This window comes from Stigmatopora nigra, chromosome 14 (assembly GCF_051989575.1).
Source record: "Stigmatopora nigra isolate UIUO_SnigA chromosome 14, RoL_Snig_1.1, whole genome shotgun sequence".
NCBI classification, from domain to species: Eukaryota; Metazoa; Chordata; class Actinopteri; order Syngnathiformes; family Syngnathidae; genus Stigmatopora; species Stigmatopora nigra.
In genome coordinates, this window is record NC_135521.1 from 1,382,750 (window position 1) to 1,403,816 (window position 21,067).

A 21,067-nucleotide genomic window follows, 5' to 3' on the forward strand; every position below is an offset into this window, starting at 1 on the left:
CAGTTTCCCCAAAAAAAGTCTTTTGTCAAAATAAAAGCAAAATCCAAAACAAACGGCGGCGGGCGACATTGCGTCCTACGAAGATGGTGTGTTTATTTTGTGTGCGTGGCGGCTGACGTTAATCCTGGCAAGAATGCCCACACAAATCAAAGCCCGTATGAATAGCGCTTTGGTTGCCTTTGACACTTGTAGTAGGCGTTAAAGGCTTTCCTTGTCAACAACAAATAAAAGATGTTTGCCCAAAAAGACGTGATTGCAATGCATTGTCAGCCTCTGCTTTGTCTTATTCGCTGGGGCACGAACATCTGATCACAAAATGATGCAAACTAACTTGCCTCTTTATTATAACTGTGGCAGCCAAAGTACACAAAGTCAATGTTCCAGATTCTCTGCCAATGGAATACCGCTTATGACACGAGTTCAGGCAAAAAAAGCAAATATATTCTACTAGGTTGCATGCAAGGGAACACTATTCTACTCCAGAACTGTAGATGACAGCAATGCACACAGCAACAGCACACAATAAATAGCAATCTTTTGCAAAATAGTCGAAAAAGGGTTATTTAAATTCAATTTTTTTATATCAACTAGAGAGAAGTAACAACTTTGAGTTCCCCCTGGCTAAATAAACATTAAAATATACGCAAACACTCCCCAAATCCACTAACAGACTCCTAGTTGACTATCGAGCTAACCTTTGAACAAACCACAATAAATAGTAATTAATAAATAGCAGTTTTAACAATAAACCAACCAAGCAACCAATCAAGCAACTAAACAACCAACCAATTGTCCATCAATGGACAAACCAAAACAAAAAGTAATAATTAGCATCCTTCTATCTCAATGACTAACTTAACAATAAACCAACCAACCAACCAACCATTGATGGACAAGTACACTAGTAATGTTCCATCAATGCAGTACTAAGATGGCATCATTAATCTCATCTTTGCCACATATTCTCTTCAAGATCTACTTCCCGACCACTGGCCGCCCCACCCAAAATGGCCTCCAGCGATACACACCACTAAAAAAAAAAAAAATCAGTGCTTGATGATGATGTACGTCCAATCGTTTGACCTCCAATCATCCTTCTAGTATGAATTTCAATGAGTTCATCTATAATTCATGAGGCATTCATCCAATGAGTTTATCATTAGTAGACGTCCAATCTTTTTGGGTGGCAGCGAATGATCGTTATTTCCTTCGCCGCCATCCCTTTGAACGAATTAGACCTCGCCAACGTTGCTACAATAGTCTCCAGAGAGAGAGCCTTAAAAATACTCCACAAAAATAAGTGATAGTGTGGCCAAAATGTTGTAGTCAGTTCCTTTCCAACTTGGCTGAATATTGACGGACATACCGTTGCAGGGACATATGCTCTCCCAACGGTGTGGCGGCGTGATGTATGCCAGTCTGGCGGTGGTGAAGTGGCTCATGGTGTCTCTTGGCAAGTAGACGCTGTTGCTGCAGCCCCGTGGCGGACATCCGGCACCCAGACAGCCGTTGTGGCTTAACTGAACAACATTCAGGCCCTGAGAGTCCTCGATATCCGACAGGATGCCTAAAGCGGGACAGGTGACATACAATTTGTTACTGTTTGTTCTGGAAAGTTTGGAATCCAAACTCGTTTTCCCAACAACTCAAAGGCTGGCATATCCCATTGCGTCTTATATATGGATCAATACTGGTTAATCAGTGTAAGACATTCCTTATAGCACATTCCTTATACTACAACAGCTCCATCAAGTGGATGTATAAGACAATCCCCCACTACTACCACCCCCACAAATGCTACTGCGTTTTAGAATCAGGTGCGCCTTATATATAAAACAAATTTGAAGATACAGCATTCATTGAAGGTGCGTCTTATAGTGCAGAAATGATGGCAATTGTGCTTACCTTGTTTGTAACTCTTCCACAATGAAATATAATATCACATTATTTATGGGCAAATGATATGTTACAGCTAGTAATTCCAGTTGGAAACCGAATTACAGGAGATTGAAGGCTCACCTGCTAGTCTCTTGGTCGGTAGCGGACGGACAGGTCCAGTCTGAGGCCTCCAGACCAGCAGAACCTCCAGAGTGGGTCGATTTGGTGGCATCTGCAAGCTGACCAGATTCAACTCTTGCCGAGGAAAGTTCAGCGCTTGCGCCAGGCTGCGCTGGAGGCCCCGCCAATGATCGGCCAGGAACTCCTCTGGGGTAATCCCGGCCAGGTGTAGGCTCAAACCCGAGTCCAGCGCGCTTTGCGTGGCAGTCCACACGTGGGTTTTCACCACGGTCCAAGTACTAAATCTGCCATCCGTCACGCTGACATTGAGCGCATAGGAACCCTCCTCCAGGTCTTCCAGGGCCCAGATTTGACCGTCGGTCCTGTCTACGGAAAAGCGACGCCCGGCGGGGTCTTGGGAGATCAGCGAGTAGGACAACACGTCTTGGGGGTCTTGGTCGGAAGCGTGGAGGCGGCCGACCAGGCGTTTGGCCAAGAACTTTCCGGGGGACGTGATGAAGACCTCCAGGGGAAGCACGGAAGGCGGGTATTTGCTTTGCTCCGTCACGTTGATGCCCACCACGCAGATGGAGGAAAGTGGAGGATGGCCGCTATCCGTCACCTACGAGGGTGAAAACGCAGTATTACGTGGACTGACTTTCGGAAAAATGACATTGACGTTTCAGTCTTCAGGGATGCGGAAAAAAAATGTAAATAAAGGCTAAAAATTGTCTCTCTAAACAGCTGTGTTCGCCGAGGGTCTCGTTACTGTTCACCGGGCTCGGCCCGCCTTCTGTACTGCAGGCTGAGCCAATTTTGGGTTGCCATTACCATAAACGCCGCCAAGCACCAGTCCTTGGAGGTACGTAAAGGTGACCTTCTGCTTTCATTTTTCATTCGTCACATTTCATGTGCGTGTTAAGAGGTCCATGTGACAGTTTGCCTAGCCTAGTGGGCAACTGGCCAATCGCAGAGCGCCTGACGGGCAAAATAAGATACGGCGCAACTACCTCTACGGCCAACCAACAGCTGGACACTCTCCAAATAACCAAACAAGGAACCATTTCAACATCTACCATATTTTCTTGCATATTATCTGCCTCCACGTATGAGCCGCACCCTTAAAATTGCCTTAAAATGGTTGAATTTCACCATTTCTCTTCACAATTTTCACCTCCATATTTAATAATTTTAATAGAGTACAAATGTATTACTTTGAAGGGAAAATCTTAAGAAAAATCAGACTCCCCAATCAACCAATCAACAAACCATTTCAACAACTAATCAAACAAAAAACAATTATTCAACCAATTCTTGTTAAATAAAAAACAAAGCAGTCCAAAGCAACAGTTAAACAAACAATAAAGACTCTAAAGAACACCCAGGCATTTGAAACTGTTGCTGAATTGGTGCCATTATAGAAAATAACAAGCTTGTTTATTAATGTCAGAGATAATTGCTCTCAAACAAATAAACGATGACCTTTATGGGGAAACTGTGTGGAATTGTTTTGCATTTTGCTCATGGATTAGTGTCTGGATTTTTGTCGATTTGGTAATAATTTGGGGCATTTTTAGGGCAACTTGTTGTGTCACTTGAATATTTTTAGATTATTCTATTGTACCGTCCTTCATTTTTCAGTCCAAAAGTCGACAATGTTGTTTTTTTTTGTGTGCACGTAACCAGTGACCCGGACAAGAGGCACCACGCAATGACTGGTTCGTAACCATCCCTGTAATTTGTTTTTATCGAGCAGTCGATCGCTTCCGGTCCAAAGCACTTCCATGTGAGATCCAAATTGGAAATTGAGCAATTTTGCAGCAAATGCCAATCAAATACTGTAATGGTTCAATCCAGATTTGGAACTTCTCAAACAATCACCGGTCCCTTTGACATCATCCATCAAAACAAGTATCTTTTGTCAGACTTTTGCTCACCACGAAAAGACACAAAATGGAGACTGGGAATTTTGCTGATGGCAGCAATGTGAAAGGGGATAGCGGCAATTAAGCCTGGCATGACCGAGCCAACGACTGTGAGACTGTCTCATGTACAGAACATAAATATTAACAGCCGACGTTAAGACCCCAGCTCAATTTCAAGCCCGGAGGCATTTGGAATTCTTCATTTTTTTTATCGTTCATCTTTAGACCTTAAAGAGGAAAACATAAGATGGGAGAAGATCCAATTTTTGGAGAGATTGTTTGGGAATGGGGTAATCCTTTTTTTGAACACATTTTCAGGTCACTTTTTTGTTCATCCATTGATTATTTTTGACATCTAGCACAGCTAATGGCACGCAAATATGAGAATGCAAAATGAGTCCTGCAAGTATAAATTCTGGGGTTGATTTCTTGATTATTTGCTGTTAATTTTAGGGCAATTTTGGCTGGCACTCTGTCAAATTTGTTCTAAATTATTTATTATTTTTTCTGACTTCTTAAAGTTGAGAATTAGTCAAAACGCAACCAAAAATATATAAATTTATACATGTGGGGGGGCTTAACTTATCAGAAAAATGCTGCAAATACTTTTTTGATGCACTGCAGATTACAAGGGATTTTGGTGGATATTTCTAGGGTTATTAAATGACTATGTACATTGGGATGTGAAATTAGAAAATGGAACATGCCTTTTGAATCGAGACGTTGACTTTGCTTGAAGATTTTGGAGCCAAAGTTCAATCAGTGACACGCTGCAAAATAACACATCCTCTTTTCTGATACCATCTTTTGATAAAATGTCATTAAATAAATCATTTCCCGGATGCTCTATTGCCCGCTTGCCTGATTGTGGATTTCATTCAGCCCGATCGACGACGACCTCGGGGCCTCGCGTGCGTACTTTGCAAAAATATAAATATGTCTCGTATGTGGTGCCAACTATTAATGTAGCTTTAACAGTTGCAAAAGTTGTTCAAATCGACCGACCGACCGACCTTTCATCCCCCTTTCTGCACCCGTGGAAAAGCCAAAGGACTTGACAGCTGGTTTAGGGCACCAAGCGGGGGACAACCTGGATGGGTGGCCAGCCAATCACAGGGCAGGAGGAGACCGAAGACTACCAATTATAGCTCGGATTAGGCCATTTAGAGTCTTCAACCTGCTAGCCTTGTGTGCATGTTTTTGGATGTGGGAGGAAACTGATGTACCCTGTTTTGTAGCTCTTACCTGAATCTTGAGGGTGTGCCACGCCTGGATGGTCCTCCTGAGGGGGGCCGCCAGGGACAGCAGACCGCCCTGGTCCACGTGGAAGCGGCGGTCCTGGTTTCCGCTGACGATGTGGAAGGAAAAGGGTGCTCCGTTCTGAGGCGTGTCCTTGTCGCTCACCAAAAGCTGTAAGACGCCGCTGCCCACCGCCTCGCCCTCCTTACACAAAAATAAAGCACAATTGTGAGTACAACACTGGATATAAATAAGTAAAACATAAAAAATATATTCCCTCAATCAGAAATAGAATTTTTTTTAATAAAAAATCAATTCCCCCAATCATAAATTGAATTTTCTTAATAAAAAAATCAATTCCCCGAATTAAAAATTGAAAATTTTAAATAAAAAATCAATTCCCCCAATAATAAGTTGAATTTTTTAAAATTCAAATATAACGAATAAGCTATGCAGCACAAAATAAGCTTGTAACACATGTTTAAATATGTTTATTTACATGAATAAAGTCAACTTGACATTGGCTTATTATTATAGTTGTCATCTATCTCAAATGGGAAGGTCGGCATTAAATAATCAACGTCCCGGTCAAAATGGATTGGACGTCTATTGGAGTCAAAACTTTAAAAATCAGTAAATGTAGAATCATCAGAGTGGCTGTTGGCCATTTTCTTTATTTGATGGAAAAGCCAGTTTGACTTGCCAGCATGAAATTTGATGGTCCGACCGTAAAGTCTTAACAACTCTGTCTCGCAGGTCCGCCATTTTTCTTTGCATTGGCGATTTTGCTTTAATGCGTCCATTCCCAGGCGTCAAGTCATTCTGCCACCTGCCTCTACTTGACACAGCCCGCTTTTAATGTCCAACCATCTTTAGTCAATTGATCACTTGAAGCATAATTTAACACTATTTGAATCTGTAAAAAAATGTCAACACCTTGACAAGGCTTTTCTTCAAGAAAATTCCTATGGTTAATAAAACAAAATAGCTAATTGCAGCTCAAAAGCAGACTTTTCCAATACTCTCCCTTTAAACTGAAGACTTTATGAGAAGATGATGGATTGGAAGGTGACATTTTTAAGACAGACATCTGTCTATAACAAGCAATTGTATGGTTTATGCCACTTTTGAGACTCATCGTCGCAGCAACAATTTGGCCAGGATGCCATTTTGAATCAGCTCTCGACAAACTTATTTTTTATGCCGTTAAATAATGAATAGAAAATATTTTGATCAATTATTACGTTGATTAAAGCCTATTCTAATTGAAACTAAGTCTTTTGTAAAGTTTCTCATTGAAACACATGAATTTTAGGCAAGGACCCTCATTTGAATGAAAGGTCACCATTTTTTTGTGATCTTGGCACATTTTTGAGCTGGCAGACTGTCTTCTCTGACCTGGCCAGCAACTCTAACTGTCAGCCTTTCAAAATGTCGCTCCTTTTGACATTTTTCATTATTTCCTTGCACGCCCTGGTCATTTTTTGCTCAAAGGAGAGATGTGAGACCTCTAGTTAATGATCACTCAAGCATGCACCGTCACTTTAGGGTCGTTACGCACGGCGAATGAAAAAAAAAGATCAGATATGACCCAAAAAGAGATCATTTATGCATTAAAGGTGCAGTCGGAAAATTGTCTTTGACAGTGGACATCCGCAGATTGGATTTTTTTTTAGTGTGTCTGGCTTTGCATATCCTTTTTGGTTATTTCATAGTACTTATTGAGAGCCATTTTTTAGAATGATGTATTTACCTGTAAAAGCAGATTGTGCTGGACCTGAGAGAAGAGCGGCGGGTTATCGTTGGCGTCGGCGACGGTGATGGTGACGAGGACTGCCGACGAGAGTGGCGAATCGCCTTCGTCCGCCGCTTGCACCGTCAGCGAGTAATGAGGAAGCTAATAAACACAGACAAAAATACATCTTAATGATTTTTTCTTCTTTTTGTACAGACACATTCACGATTGCTGTATTTATTTGAGTATAATGGGCAAAATTCGGGTGTGCGTTAGACAAAAATCTCAGTGAAACACTGCCCTGCTCACAAAAAAAATTCAAGAAGAATGGAATGAATCTGATAATTATGAATGGGACTATAAAAAAAATTAAATACTATTATGATGGTGAATTAAAATTGTAAATTACATTCGAGAATTGTGTTTACACTGGTATTTTTTTTACCAGGTTTCCATACCATATGCTGTGAATAAAATGTTTTGTGATGGCGACATGTGTTCAGATCTTGTTTTCTGTGTTTTTGGGGGATGGAGACATCCCAAACCCTGAGACTGACTGACCTCTTCCCGGTCCAAGGCGGCACAGACGCTGATCTCACCACTGCGAGGGTCGATGGCGAACTGGTGAAGAGGGTCGCCGCTGACGACGGAGTAACGCAGGAGGTTGTTGCTGGGTGGTGCGTCACGGTCGCTGGCCGTCACCTTTGGAAAAAGGCGGAGCAATGGAAATGAGAAGGGTTAAAAAAGGGTTAATGGCATTAGATAGGAACTTCTTCAATCGGGATCTTCAATGAAAGTCCATATGAAGAAACCACTACTGTAGACGGACGCTATTCTGAACTATCAAGTCAGAATTCTTCATTCTTAGAATAAACTCCCAATGCCGACCAAATCTAAAGACAGAATTCACAGTTTGCCCAAATGTTGACTTACAAGTGAAATTCAGGTTCCCTCTTTTATGTCAAAAAATCTGAACTTTTCCTTAAAATTCTCATGAATTCCGAGCTGACTTTAAAGTCAGACGTCTTCTCAATTCCATTTTTTTCCTCACCTGGCTCATTCAAAAGGTCAGAATTCTCATTATTCTGCCTTTTTAGAATTTTGACCTCATAATCCAGATTAGGTGACGTAAAATCATAATTCTCACTATTCTGCCTAGTTAGAATTTTGACTTCATAATCCAGATTGGGTGAAGTAAAGTCATAATTCTCATTTAAAAACCGAGTTTGACCCACGTCTTGTTTTTCTACACTGTCCCAATCTTTGCACAGTACAAAGTACCTCCTTGTAGCGCATCATTTCATCTCCACTAGTTTGCCAATACAGCGAGTAAGCATTTTTTCCTCCATAACGCCCTTGAACGAGGCAAAGCACAATCACCCGCATGTTGACCGATTTCCCATACCGATCCACCTACAAAAAAAAAGTTTTCTTTCCCTTCAAATACACGTTCTCACCCAACAAATGAGTGAAAAAAAATCGTTGTATTCCTGCCTCATAAATTATTCCTCGGCGGCCCAAAATGCAGACGGCATTTAATGAAAGACTACAAGAAGTTTAGGAATCTTTTCAGCAAAACAAGGTCCTTGTTAGCCTTTAGGACTGACAGCTATGCTAATCCTGCTTAATTCAAGGAGAGCAGATTCCAAAGCAGATGAATGCACTGGAGGTAAAAAATGCTAATGCTGTTCAAAAATTTATGGCGCGTGGCTACATTTTGCACCTTAATGGACTTTACCAATGTGTGTGTGTGTGCACAAGGTGGAGAAACGAAGAAAAAACAAAAGTTTTAAAGCAGGCCAAAGTGGCTGAAGTTGCACGGCGGGGTGTCGTCAGCAGAAAAAATGTCAAACGGGACGGCGGGTGATTACGGCGCCATCAGCCAGCCGCTCAACTGTGTTATTGCCGTCTTATCTCTTACATGTACGCGACGCCGCGGCGGCTGACAAGAGAGCGCCTTGTACGACATGACTGTGTCAAAAAAAATAAGAATAAATATGGGACATTCAACTTTTGTTACCCAACAATTAGTGGGTGCTTTTTTTTTTACCATGTAGAGAGTGCAACACCAAGGTCACGGGTGTCAAACTATGAAGTGCCTAAATAAATAAGTTGGGAATTGATAATCAGCTCTTGACTGTTTGTTAAAGCCCGTGTGTTTTGGGAGTCTTGTTTGATTTATGGCAAGTTTCCTTGGCAAGTTAAAGCTTGTATAAATAAGTTGTGGAAAAAAACAACTCATTTTATTAACGTTGACTTGAACTGAAGAGTTTTTTAATTTGAATTTCACATTAAAAGCTGATTTTCTAGTGAGGTGACATGAGTTTTGAATTTTAATTTTCATGACAGGGGCCACCACCCATCCAGGCCTGAGGAGAACATGCAAACCTGGACCGACCTGGACCTAATGGGTCCCTAAACTGACCTAATGAAGGCTAATATTGCCACAAATGTCATAAATCATATTTTCCAATCATATTTAATAGCCTACCTTGAGGACCAGGCTTCCCGGGGGTCGATCTTCTGATATCTCAGCGCTGTAGTCCGAGCGACCAAAGACGGGGGCGTTGTCATTGACGTCGCTGACGTAGACCACCACCACGGCCACGTCGGCCAATGAGGAAGCCCCCCGACGTCCCTCCACCGACAGGTAGAGTTCTCGGGACACCTCAAAGTCCAGAGGGGCGGCCAGGGTCAGCTCACCTACGAGAATCAAAAACATACACTGTTAAATCATCTTTTTAAATGACACAATGGGTATTTCTGCAGTGTTTTCTGTGGAAAAAAATACTTTAAAACTTTATCTAATAAAAGTAAATTCTATAACACTTTACTTTAAAGAGTAAGTTGGCAATACTAAACCATTCTTTTAAAAGAATCAAAGTCCTCAAGCTCTCATTTTGAATTTACCGTCATCTAAAAATATGTGTACTCTTCCAGAACGTCATTATTACTGATTACTTTTCATAACAGAGCTCATTAGAAATTATTATCTATTTTCCTAATAAAAAAAACATTCATTTTGAATTGCAAAGCTGATTTTAGATGACTTTTGTGAGCAGGACCATAAAAAAAAACTCATTAAACTTCTATAAACAGTCAAAATGGATGAATAAATACATTTTTAAAACCAGTTTTTAACAACCTGATTCCAATCCTCTGAAAATGACAATAAATCACAATTTCCAATAACTTAATCCATTTTTTTTCCGTCCATAACCCTAAAAAAAAGTCAAAGTTTATTCTAAAAACATGTCCCACCTTCAATCTATACGTAGTCTACTGTTCCAAAGAGTGAGAATTAAAGAAGAAGAAAGTTTGATCTCTAACGAGGTCTCCCATTTCAAGCAATAAAATGAAAGAAGTGTGAAAAGTGCTTGTTAGTTAAAGAAGTAAATCATATTATAGCGCTTACTTTTTCTTCCTTCAGGGCAGAAAGCAATTATTTTGGGTGTGTACGTGGATGAAAAGTCTGCCGGCTTGTTAGTTTGTGTTTGCGTGGCGTTCTCTGCGGGATGCGGCCATTTCTTTTCACTTTGCAGGCTGAAATTGTTAAATTTGTGCAGGAACCGACGCACCGCCTCTCGAGCCATTTGCATTTTGTCGATAGTGGGGAAAGAAAAAAAAGGAAAGTAGCGCTATGTCTTGCTCTTGGCGCCAGAAAGTACGTTTTACAAATATTTGAAGCCACAAAGGCCCGGCAGTACACGCAAACTCCACACAGGTGGATTGACCCGGATTCGAACCCAGGACCTCGGAACTATGAGCGCTGCAGCGACATCTTTTAAAAACCAAAAGAATTACACGGCAAGAAGCAAACAATGCAGACTAATCCCACAAAGATGAACCAATATAAATGCTTTAGATCATATGTGTCAAAGTGGCGGCCCGGGGGCCAAATCTGGCCCACCCCATCATTTTGTGTGGTCCGGGAAAGTAAATGATGAGTGCCGACTTTCTCTTTTAGGATCAAATTCAAATAAAGAGTATAAATATACATTAAAGGACCTGAATTCCCCCCTTTTAAATAAATTATTGTCATTTCTTATTCAATTTTCTATGTTTTTAGTTCAAAAATCAATGTAAAACCTGAAAATATATTTAGAAAAGCTAAAATAAACATTGTTTTAGATCTATAAAAAACTTTAATATACAATGAAGGGTGGTATATTAAATGAGGGGGGTGGTATATTAAATGGGAGGCTGGCTCTTTTTCAACGTAAACACGGAAGCCTTTTTTTGACCGGTCGCTGGTTCAGAGTTGTTACGGACAGCGTCCAAAGTCGACGCTTGCCCTCAGATAAGGAGAGGCGAAGCGTAAAGCGGCGATCGATGCCGCCGACTGACCTTTAGTGATTTTCCACAGCGCCAAAGTTAATAAAACAGCAAGTTTGTCTCCCCAAGTCCACAGCAGTTGAATTTCAAAACAATAAAAAATTTAGTATTAGGACCTGAGCAGGATCATTGATTTGTTTGAAAACAAGAATGTGGCTAAGTCATGGGGAGGGGGGCTTGAAATTATTTAGACGCCGAAGCCTCAAAATGGGAATAAAAACGGGAATATTGTATTTTAGAAAAATAAACTTTTTATTTAAAGCCCTCAAAAAAGTTGGTAAAAGTTTGTTTGAAACTTTCTGACTCGATTTCAAGAATTTTTGGTCGATAATCTCCACTTTGAACGTTACAGTTCAGTAAAATAGTTTTTTTTTTGGTCAAATTTGCCAAGTTATTACTTATTGTTAACAAGTGGCTCTTGGTGTTATTGATAAAATACCCTTATGATACAAAATATGACAATTTATCAGCCATATATCAATATATCGTCCCACCACTACTTACTAGTAAAACTCTGTTTGGATTGATAAAAGTTGAATTGAATTTTAAAAATCCTTTTCAGAGTCCACACATTTACTTGGATAAAATCAAAGTGGGGTTGCCTACTATGATAATGACAGCTAAATGTTGCATTGAAAGGCAAATCTAAATGAGTAGCACAAGATATTATCATAAATCAATGTTCCAAAAGATGAGTGCAGACGAAGAGCCTAAGGTCGGCTTGAGGGGGACAAATTGAAATTCCACCACCAATTGATTCTTGCTTGTTTTTCAACCGTCAGGCAACTCAAAACCCCAAAAATGAGCAAATATACGCTTGGCTTGGCGAGATCCTACCAGTTCAAATGAGTACATCCAGCATATTTTTCTTACCCAAGCGTAAATTCCGTCCATTTTAATTGCAAATTACATTTTTAGTTTTCCGCTATTCATCGAGTGGCTTCTTAACGTTTGTTTTGCCAGTTTGATCATGATAGAAACGCTCTCCGATGATGGGAACTGGATGAAAAAATAAAAGTATATTTACTTTTCTGGATGAGTTTATCCTATTGGCTGTGATAGGGGAGACCTAAATTTATTACATTTCATGAACCAATATATCATTTCACTTAAGTAACTAAATATATTACAATTTATTTTGCAATATTTGTTTTTTTTTTGCATAAAAAAAGATTTCTAATTATTTTTCCAGTACCATAATGGCACTAAAAACAATGAAAACAAACTTTTTAACAAAACAAATGGCTGAATGTACGTCTATGTGTATGTATGTATATGTAAATTTATATAAATATATATATTTCAGCAACATGCTTAGTTATGTATTTATATTTGTGTGTTTATGGATATATTTATTAACTTAATTATGACCTATTCATTTAAAAATGTCTTTTTCTGTGTCTGTATTCTCACCCTCTTGCTACTGTGACAAGGACATTTCCCAAATACAGGATGAATAATCTAATCTAATCTAAATAAAATCAATATTTATGAAAGATATGCCTACCTAATTGAAAGAGATTGTTACCTGTTTTGGGGTCTAATGAGAAGTGTCCATCCTCATTCCCGGACGCGATACGGTAGACCACCGAGGCGTCCCCGTCCAGCGCCGACACCCCGAGCAGCCGAGAACCCACGGGCAACGACTCCGGGACTCGGGCGGCGTAGTCGCCGCCGGGGAAGATGGGCCGGTAGTCCTTCATGGACACCACGTCCACCGTCAGCTCGGCCAAGGCGTGCAACGGGCGTGACGGGCCGCCGTCCGCCGCTTTGACCTTGAGCTCGAAACGCGATGGCGCCTCGGGTCTGAGCGCCCGCTCCAGACGAAGTACGCCAGAATACTCGTCCAGGGAAAAGTAGTCCGTGTTCTCGTCCAGGAAGGAATAGCGCACCTCGGCGTTTTGCCCTGTGAAACACCAAATTTATGAATTATGACATTTGCTCAAAAATGTATCAAAAAAATAATTATATTTGAACAAAACTATTCAAACATAAGCGCCATACCATAAAATATTCATGAAAATGAATGAATGTTCGCACAAAAAGCACAGATTTCATCTTAAACTAAATATATTTTTAAGGTAAATTTTTGTTTATCTATTCATTCATTTTCTGAACCGCTTACAAGGGTCGCAGGAGGTGCTGGAGCCTATCCCAGCCAAGTATGGGCCTTGATAAATTCTCAAGCGTTTACCTGCGTCGGCGTCATGGGCGTAGATGGCGGCGACTGGCGTTCCCGCGGTAATGTTGTCGTAGACACTGATGTGATAATGATTGGACGCAAAAACAGGAGCGTTGTCGTTGACGTCCAGCACTTTAAGCCAGACGTCCGCCTGGCAGGAGCGACCGCCGCCATCCGTGGCGCGGACCGCCATCTTGTACTCGGACGTGACCTCTCTGTCCAGCGGGGCCGAGGTCAATAATTCACCTGCGCGAGGAGAAATGTTAATTTACAATGCAAACATATGATGGCTTGAAAAGTGGACGTTGCCAAATGTGTTACCGGTGGCGTGGTCCAGTTGGAACTGGTCTGCATCAGGACCGTGCAGACTAAAGGAAATCAGAGAATTGAGGCCCTCGTCAGCGTCCGATGCTTCCACCTTCAACACGAGCGTGCCGGATGGTGAATTTTCCATCACGTCCTCTGAATACAACAGCTGAAATACACAGGATCAATGTTATGATACACATGAAGTAATCCCTCCAATATAATGCAGTTAATGTATACCACACATGGCCATGATCATTGAAAATTTGCCAAGTTGGGTCACCCCTATATAACATTTTTTTTCAAGTATATAACTGCATGAAACTTTTTTTTCTTTCAGCTTATGAGTTCTGCTTACGTGGATTTCCACATTTTGATGAAAAAAAAACATTTGTAGAAATTAACTGTAGAAAACAAGGCAAAGTATCAATTCTGTGCCTTGTGAGGAACCATGTTTTTGCATACATTTGTCAGATTTTGCTGTCTGAAGGCACTCATTTTGCATTTTGAAATTGGACATTTTCAATGATTTTGTTCATTGAAAATCGTATCAAATACATTAGGGTCATCATTCACAAAGCTATGGTAATATTAATGCAGTATTATATTCTTTACGGGGACAATGTACTACGATAACATGCAACATGACATTTTCTAAATGTTGTGTGACCTGTTGGCATTGCGGCGTGTTATCGTTGCGGTCCAGCACGTCCACGCGCACGGCGACGGGCGTCTGGAATTTCCCGTCGGTGGCGGTGATGGTGAGCGAGTAGGCGGCGTCGGCCTCGCGGTCCAGCGGCTCTTTGGCTATCAAACCCCACTCGCCCTCGTCACGATGGATCACGGCAAAGTGGCCCAGTGGGTCGCCATCTATCGCAACAACAACAACAAAAAAAGCCAACCTGTTAACGCATGAATAATGCAAGAGCACGCTTTTGCATCTTGTTGTGGGGATGCTTTGCAAAGCAAAGCATTCCCACATATAACAAATATTTATGCACATATATTTTGGCATACACACACACACAGCTTCACGCATTCTCAGCGTTCCAATTCCAAAATTCATGCTTAAAATTTCACATGGCTTTCAATTTCTGCTATAAGGTTACAACAAAAAGGGATTTGTTCATTTTCAGGACTGTGTTTTTCCTCACTTGGGTCGCTGGAAAGCAAAATTTGACATAAAATATTCCCATATTTTTCAATAGCAATAAAAATTGGCATTACAATGCTATTTAAAACTATGAGTTTTGTGTGTATATGTGACATGGTTTACCTTCAACCTGCACATGGGAGTTAAGGTGGAAATTAGCCTTGGGCTACAATCTTACATATTTACAAATGTGTGTTCATTAACATGAATATGAATATGCTCATAAATATGTGTTGTCCCTTTATTAACTCAAACTCAAATGTAGACATTATCCTAGCACTGGTCCAATGGAAAATATTAGCAGACAACTGAAACTAAAAGATAGAAAAATTCCATTCAGATGTATGTCAAAAACACCATAAAAAATTCAAAAATAATTTTTAAAAACTCGAAAAATGTTATTTTTTAACAAGGAAGTAAAGCGAAAACCCCAAATTGATATGAGAATCACCACAATAAAGTTTCTCCAGAAAGGGCATCCTCTACTCCCAAATAATCTACTGCAAATATCCATAATATGTAAATAATATTGGCCATAAGAGAGAGATATGGTGCAGACGACTTTTATGCTCCACCCTCCCTCCACTCCTCCTTCTGGAAAATCTGGGCATTAATGCATGAAAAGCATCCATCCTATTAATATTTTCAAAGCGTTTTTTTTTTCCGCTCCGCAGGTTGTTTAGATTGCTGGGTGATTGATTATTATTGGTACAATTTTGTCCAGAGCTGAAAAGGCTCAATTAAAGAGAATTGGTTTCATTTGAAATGAATGACTGCGTATTTATTACTTATCTATTGATTTCTGTTTGTTTGTAGTTGTGATTTTTGCACTTTACTACTTATTTATGTTATTAGTTAACCATTTATCTATTACTTCTTTAATAATAATTTATTTATTAGTTATTGTTATTATATATGGCCTATTTATTTGACTGTTTGTCCATTGTTGTTATTTGTGCACTTTGTGGTGAAGCTTTAAACAACATTATAGTTGTAAAATGACAATAAAAGCATTCAATTTGATCCTATTCAACTCAACTCGATATTCCAGACATTAAATCATTATTAAATGGAATGTCCACATTAATTTTTGCGTTGTTATATTAATCTTTTAGCATATACATTTTGGGAAGAATTCAATCAAGCTAAATCAACATAGTATATTGATCCATCGACTTGAACGCATAGAGATGTTTGACAAATACAGTTTTTAGCAGATGGATATTAAAATGCACGCCAAGTATTAGTCATCCCTGGCGAACCAGTCACACGATTTCAACGCCTTTGCCTTCAGGAATAAACACAGCTACATTAATACTATGGTTCGACTTTATCAAAAAGTGTGTGTTTTGACAGCCATCTCCCTTTTAAGCACGTTGGACTGTCTGAGGGGGGAATAGAGAAGATTTGCATGAATGTCAGCCTTTGTTTTTTGTGTGTTGTTGTTGGCTGCGGGGGACGCCACGCGTTGGTATTCACGTCCCGCCACTACTTTGTCATCGCCCCAATGACAATCATATTGCTACTTATCGACAGGCAATTAACGGCATTGCGTCCATGCTTTTATTATTGACGTCAGCTCATTGGTAGATGACGCACATACCAATGCCTAACGGGCAAAATGTACAACTCACTGTTTTTTTGGGGGATTATTTAAAATCGTCAGAGGACACTCATTCCAAGCCTTTGGCGTTTTATCCCGGATTTAAAAACGGACGACTCACCAGTGACGTAGCAGGTGACAAGGCGGTTTTCCAGCGAGACGTCGGCGTCGGCGGTCGTCATGGAGACAATGACCTCACCGGGTCGGCCGTTTTCCGTTACCGAGCCGCGGTAGGCGTCTTGGGAGAAGACGGGCGGGCTGTCGTTCTCGTCAGTCACCGTCACCTCTACCAGGACGCTGGACGACAGCTTGGAGTCGCCGCCGTGGTCGGTGGCCAACACGTAGAAGCGGTGCAGTCTGGAGGCCTCGCAGTCGGCTCGACGTGTCGTCACGATCCAGCCGCTGTCGCCGTCGATGGAGAATAAGTCGGTGACGTCATCGTCGTCGTCGAGAAGCGACTCTAAACTGTACGTGACCACGCCGTTGGCGTTCGAGTCCGGGTCGTTAGCAGTCACTTGGATGACGGTGGTACCCGCGGGCATGTTCTCCGCCAAATACGCCCGGTAGGGGTCGGCGTCAAACGCCGGTTGGTTGTCGTTGACGTCCCGGACTTGGATGCTGACCGACACCAGCGAGGCCACGTCCGTGCCGTTCCGGTGACCCCGAGCGAGTACGTCGATGTGGTACCACTTGGTACTTTCGTAGTCCACCGTCTTTTCTAATAGTAAAGTCCCGCTTTCTCGGTCTAGACCGAAAACCTTGTCCCGGTTGCCCTCTACCGTGTTGCCGTCCACCAGGCTGTAAATGAGCGGCACGTTGGCGTCGGCTTTCACCGAGCCGATCTCCGTCCCGACTGGGGTGTCCTCGGCGGCGGAGAAGCTGTAGAGGGGCTCGGCGAACTTGGGTAAGGGGACCTCTGGGGGGAGGACTTTGACCTGGACCGGGACGGTGGAGTTGTAAAAGGGGACGCTGCCGTCTCGGGCTTTGACTTTGAAATTAAAAATCTTGTTTTCCATTCCCAGCAAGCTTTCTTTGACGCTGACCACGCCGGAGAAGGGATTGATCTCGATGACGTCCTCCGTGGGGCCATCCGCTTCGTCCACGCTGTAAGTTATGTCCGCGTTTTTGCCGTCGTCGGCGTCGTACGCCAAAAGTTGGATGACGGGGGCGCCTTTGTTGACGGTGGACTGAATAGCCACGTCGTAGCGGGACGCCTTGAACTGCGGGATGTTGTCGTTGTCGTCGGCCAGGATGATTTTCACGGTACAGAACGCCACTTTCCCACCACCGTCCTTCGCCATGACCTTGATGGCGAAGACCCTCTGCTCGGGGTTTTCTCTATCCAGCGGTTTTGTGGTGACGATCTGCCCGTCGGCGTGGATGGCGAAGTTTTCATCAGCCAGTCTGTTGACGATGCTGTAGTCCACGCTACCGTACGGCCCGTCGTCCGGGTCCACGGCGGCCAGCTGGATGACGCGGGTGCCCGCCTTGGCGTTCTCGCTAAGCTCCGCCTCGTAGGTGCCCTGACGGAAGGACGGGCTGTGTCGGTTGCTGTTGATCATGTCGATGTCGACCGGCGCGCTCTTCTGGAAGACGCCGTCCGACACCGCCACCGTCAGGTTGTAGTACGGCTCCAAGTTCCTCTTGCAGATGTTGGAGAACGTTATAATCCCGGTCGTCTCGTTGATGTCGAAGTAGCGCCCGTCGTTGCCCGTGAGGATTTTATACTCCAGACGGTCGGCGTCCGCCGCGTCTGGGTCAGACGCTTGGATCTTGATGACGATGTGGCCGCACTTTGCCGATTCGTCCAGCGAGGCTTGGAAATGCGAACTGGCGAAATCCGGTGGATTGTCGTTGACGTCGGCCACGTGGACCGAGACGACCGCCTCGCCGCTGAGGGCCACGCTGCCGTTGTCCACCACTTGGACTTTCAACTGGAAGTAAGGCGTCTTTTCATGGTCCAGGACCTGCTTGGTGAAAACTAGTCCACTTTGACGGTCCACGTCGAAGTAAAGGCTCTCGTTTCCGTGCGTCCTCGCCATGTGGAATGTCAGGTCTTTATTCCTGCCGGAATCCAGGTCAAAGGCGGACAACTGGAGGAGGGAAGACCCCACGGGGAGACCCTCCGCGATGCCGGCGGAGTACTTTTGTTGGGAGAAATAGGGGGCGTTGTCATTCACGTCTTCTACTTCCACTTGGATGAACGCCTCGGAAAAGGCGCCGCTTACAGAGTCGGTGGCTCGCACCGTTAGGACGTGGAGGGTCTGGATCTCGTAATCCAGCGGCTTGGTCACGGTCAACGCCCCCGTTTTGAAGTCCACGTGAAAGTGATTGGATGCGTTGGCTTCCAAATTGTAAATCAGGCGATACCCGTCGGGATTCCGGGCCTGGACGTGCAGGATGGTGGTAAAGGGAGGGACGTTTTCGGGGACTTTGAGAGGGTACAAAAGAGTTTGAAAAACCGGGTTAGTCCGGTTCCTGACTTGAATGCTGAGCTGTCCCTCGCTCACGTGACCGGGCTCGCCCTCGTCCGACGCCAGGACGGTCAAGACGTACTTGCTCCGGGCGTCGAAATCCAAAGGCCTCTGAAGGGAGATGTCGCCCAGATCCGGATCGATCCGGAAGAAGTTGTAATCGTCCTCCAGGGAGTACACCACGGATCCATTTTCGCCGAGGTCTGGGTCCTCGGCCTTGACCTGGTACAGAACATCTCCCGGTTCCACGTCTTCGGAAACCGCCATCGAAGACGGCAGGTTGAGGAACAGCGGCGGATGGTCATTGACGTCGTCTATAAAGACTTTGACCAGCGCGGTGGCCGTCCTCGGCGGATTTCTTTCGTCCTGCAGCATCACCACCACGTCGTAAGCGTCGGTTTCTTCTCGGTCGAACGCCACGCCCGTAGTCTCCACGATCCCGGACCTCCGGGAGATTGTAAATCTCCCCATTGGGTTCAAGATGGAGTAGGAAAGAGGCTCGTTCAGGTAACAACCCATTGGTTGGAGGGCAACGATTTTTTCCACGCTGTTCAGGTTCTCCGAAACGCTCGCCGAATATGTTTTTTGCCGAAAACTTAGGCCGCTCTCGGTGACGTTGGTCACGTTCAGATTGACAACCGCTGAGGCTTCGTGAAGGCCGTCAGAAGCGGTGACCACCAGCTGGTAAAACAGCTTGAATGGTTCGGACATTTTGCTCACGGTGATGACACCGGCAATGGCGTCAATAGAAAATACGCCATGGAGATCTCCCTCGGCGATGGCGTAGGAGACGGTTGAGTCGACGTCGTGGGCCGCCACGGTCGCCACCTCCGTGCCTGGCATCGGCGGGAAGATGACGGATGACTCGTAGGTGCTGGTGGTGAACTCCGGTACGCAGTCGTTGACGTCCCGGATTCGCACGGTGATCCCGACAGGTCGCGTGGCGTAGAGTGGCGGTTGGCCAGAATCCCTCACTTGCACGCTGAAACGGTACCCTGCCATGCTTTCAAAGTCCAAAGGTGCCACCAGCAAAATGGCCCCCGTGTCAGTGTCAACTCGGAAAACATCCCGGGCCGCCTCTTCCAGGATTTCAAAAACCAGGAGTGCATTGATGTCTTCGTCGGCATCGGAAGCCTGGACCACCAAAGGCGTGTTTTCGTCCGTCGAAACCAGGCTGTTGACGTGCGCCGCCTCGCCGATCCACCCCTCGTATTCCGCTTGAGTGAAAACGGGGGCGTTGTCGTTCTCGTCCATCACGTAGATGCGAACTGTGGTCGTCGCCACGGCGCCCGAACTGGAGGACGCCGAAACATCCAGGGCGTAGGAGGAGCGGGTTTCAAAATCCAGACGTTTCCGGGTCGTGATCAGGCCGCTGTATCGGTCCACGTGGAAGACCCCGTCCCCGTTTTTGATCTGGTAGTGGACCGCCGCCGGGCCAAAAGCGGAGACGGACAGGACCGGCGTTCCAGAGCCGCTACGCTCGCTGATTTCCGCCAGATACTCGTCTTCGGCGAAGACCGGCGGGGTGCGGTCGGAGACGCGGACGTGGATGTGGACGGAGCAGATGTCGCTGCGCTTGGGGAAGCCTTGGTCGCTGGCCTTCACTGTCAAGTGAAACGGGTCCTGATGCTGGTCTAGCACCCCCAACGGCTTGGATACCCTAATAGTGCCCGAGAACTGATCAATGGAGAAGATGTTGTTGACGTTACCTGGCGAGAGAAAGCAAAGAAAGTGTCAATATTGGATTTAATTGCCAACAAGTCTCCATCTGTGAATTCTAATTAGACGTCCCTGTTAGGAAAAAAATATATAATATCAAAATTATATTCATGAGAGTTTAAATATCCACTGTTTTCAACAGTACTACTATGTATACATAAACACATACATGCACATACATATACACATTTGTGTAAGAGTTTAATTTACCTAAGAGAGAAGTTTAATATCTGAGAGAGAAATTTAATATCTAAGTACTGTTTAATATCTAAGTACTGTTGAAACCAGCTCTCAAAATTATATTAAACAGTACTTAAATATTAAACAGTACTTGGATATTAAACTCTTGCAAGATTATGTGTATATATATGTACATGTATATGTATGCATATATACAT

The 21,067-nt window shown here is 43.6% G+C and overlaps 1 protein-coding gene across 1 annotated transcript in view; it reads right to left on the minus strand.

Annotated features, from left to right (window-relative positions):
* Positions 1-21,067, minus strand: part of fat2 (FAT atypical cadherin 2) — a 59,174-nt gene that overhangs the window by 13,608 nt on the left and 24,499 nt on the right. Inside the window, exons 12-22 of the mRNA XM_077733376.1 lie at positions 16,598-20,659; positions 14,391-14,590; positions 13,736-13,889; positions 13,427-13,660; positions 12,761-13,138; positions 9,389-9,600; positions 7,459-7,599; positions 6,916-7,059; positions 5,169-5,366; positions 2,020-2,620; positions 1,367-1,567 (exon numbers count right to left, since the gene is read on the minus strand). Coding sequence (XP_077589502.1) covers positions 1,367-1,567; positions 2,020-2,620; positions 5,169-5,366; positions 6,916-7,059; positions 7,459-7,599; positions 9,389-9,600; positions 12,761-13,138; positions 13,427-13,660; positions 13,736-13,889; positions 14,391-14,590; positions 16,598-20,659 — 6,525 coding nt within the window. The remainder of the gene's footprint in view (positions 1-1,366; positions 1,568-2,019; positions 2,621-5,168; positions 5,367-6,915; positions 7,060-7,458; positions 7,600-9,388; positions 9,601-12,760; positions 13,139-13,426; positions 13,661-13,735; positions 13,890-14,390; positions 14,591-16,597; positions 20,660-21,067) is intronic.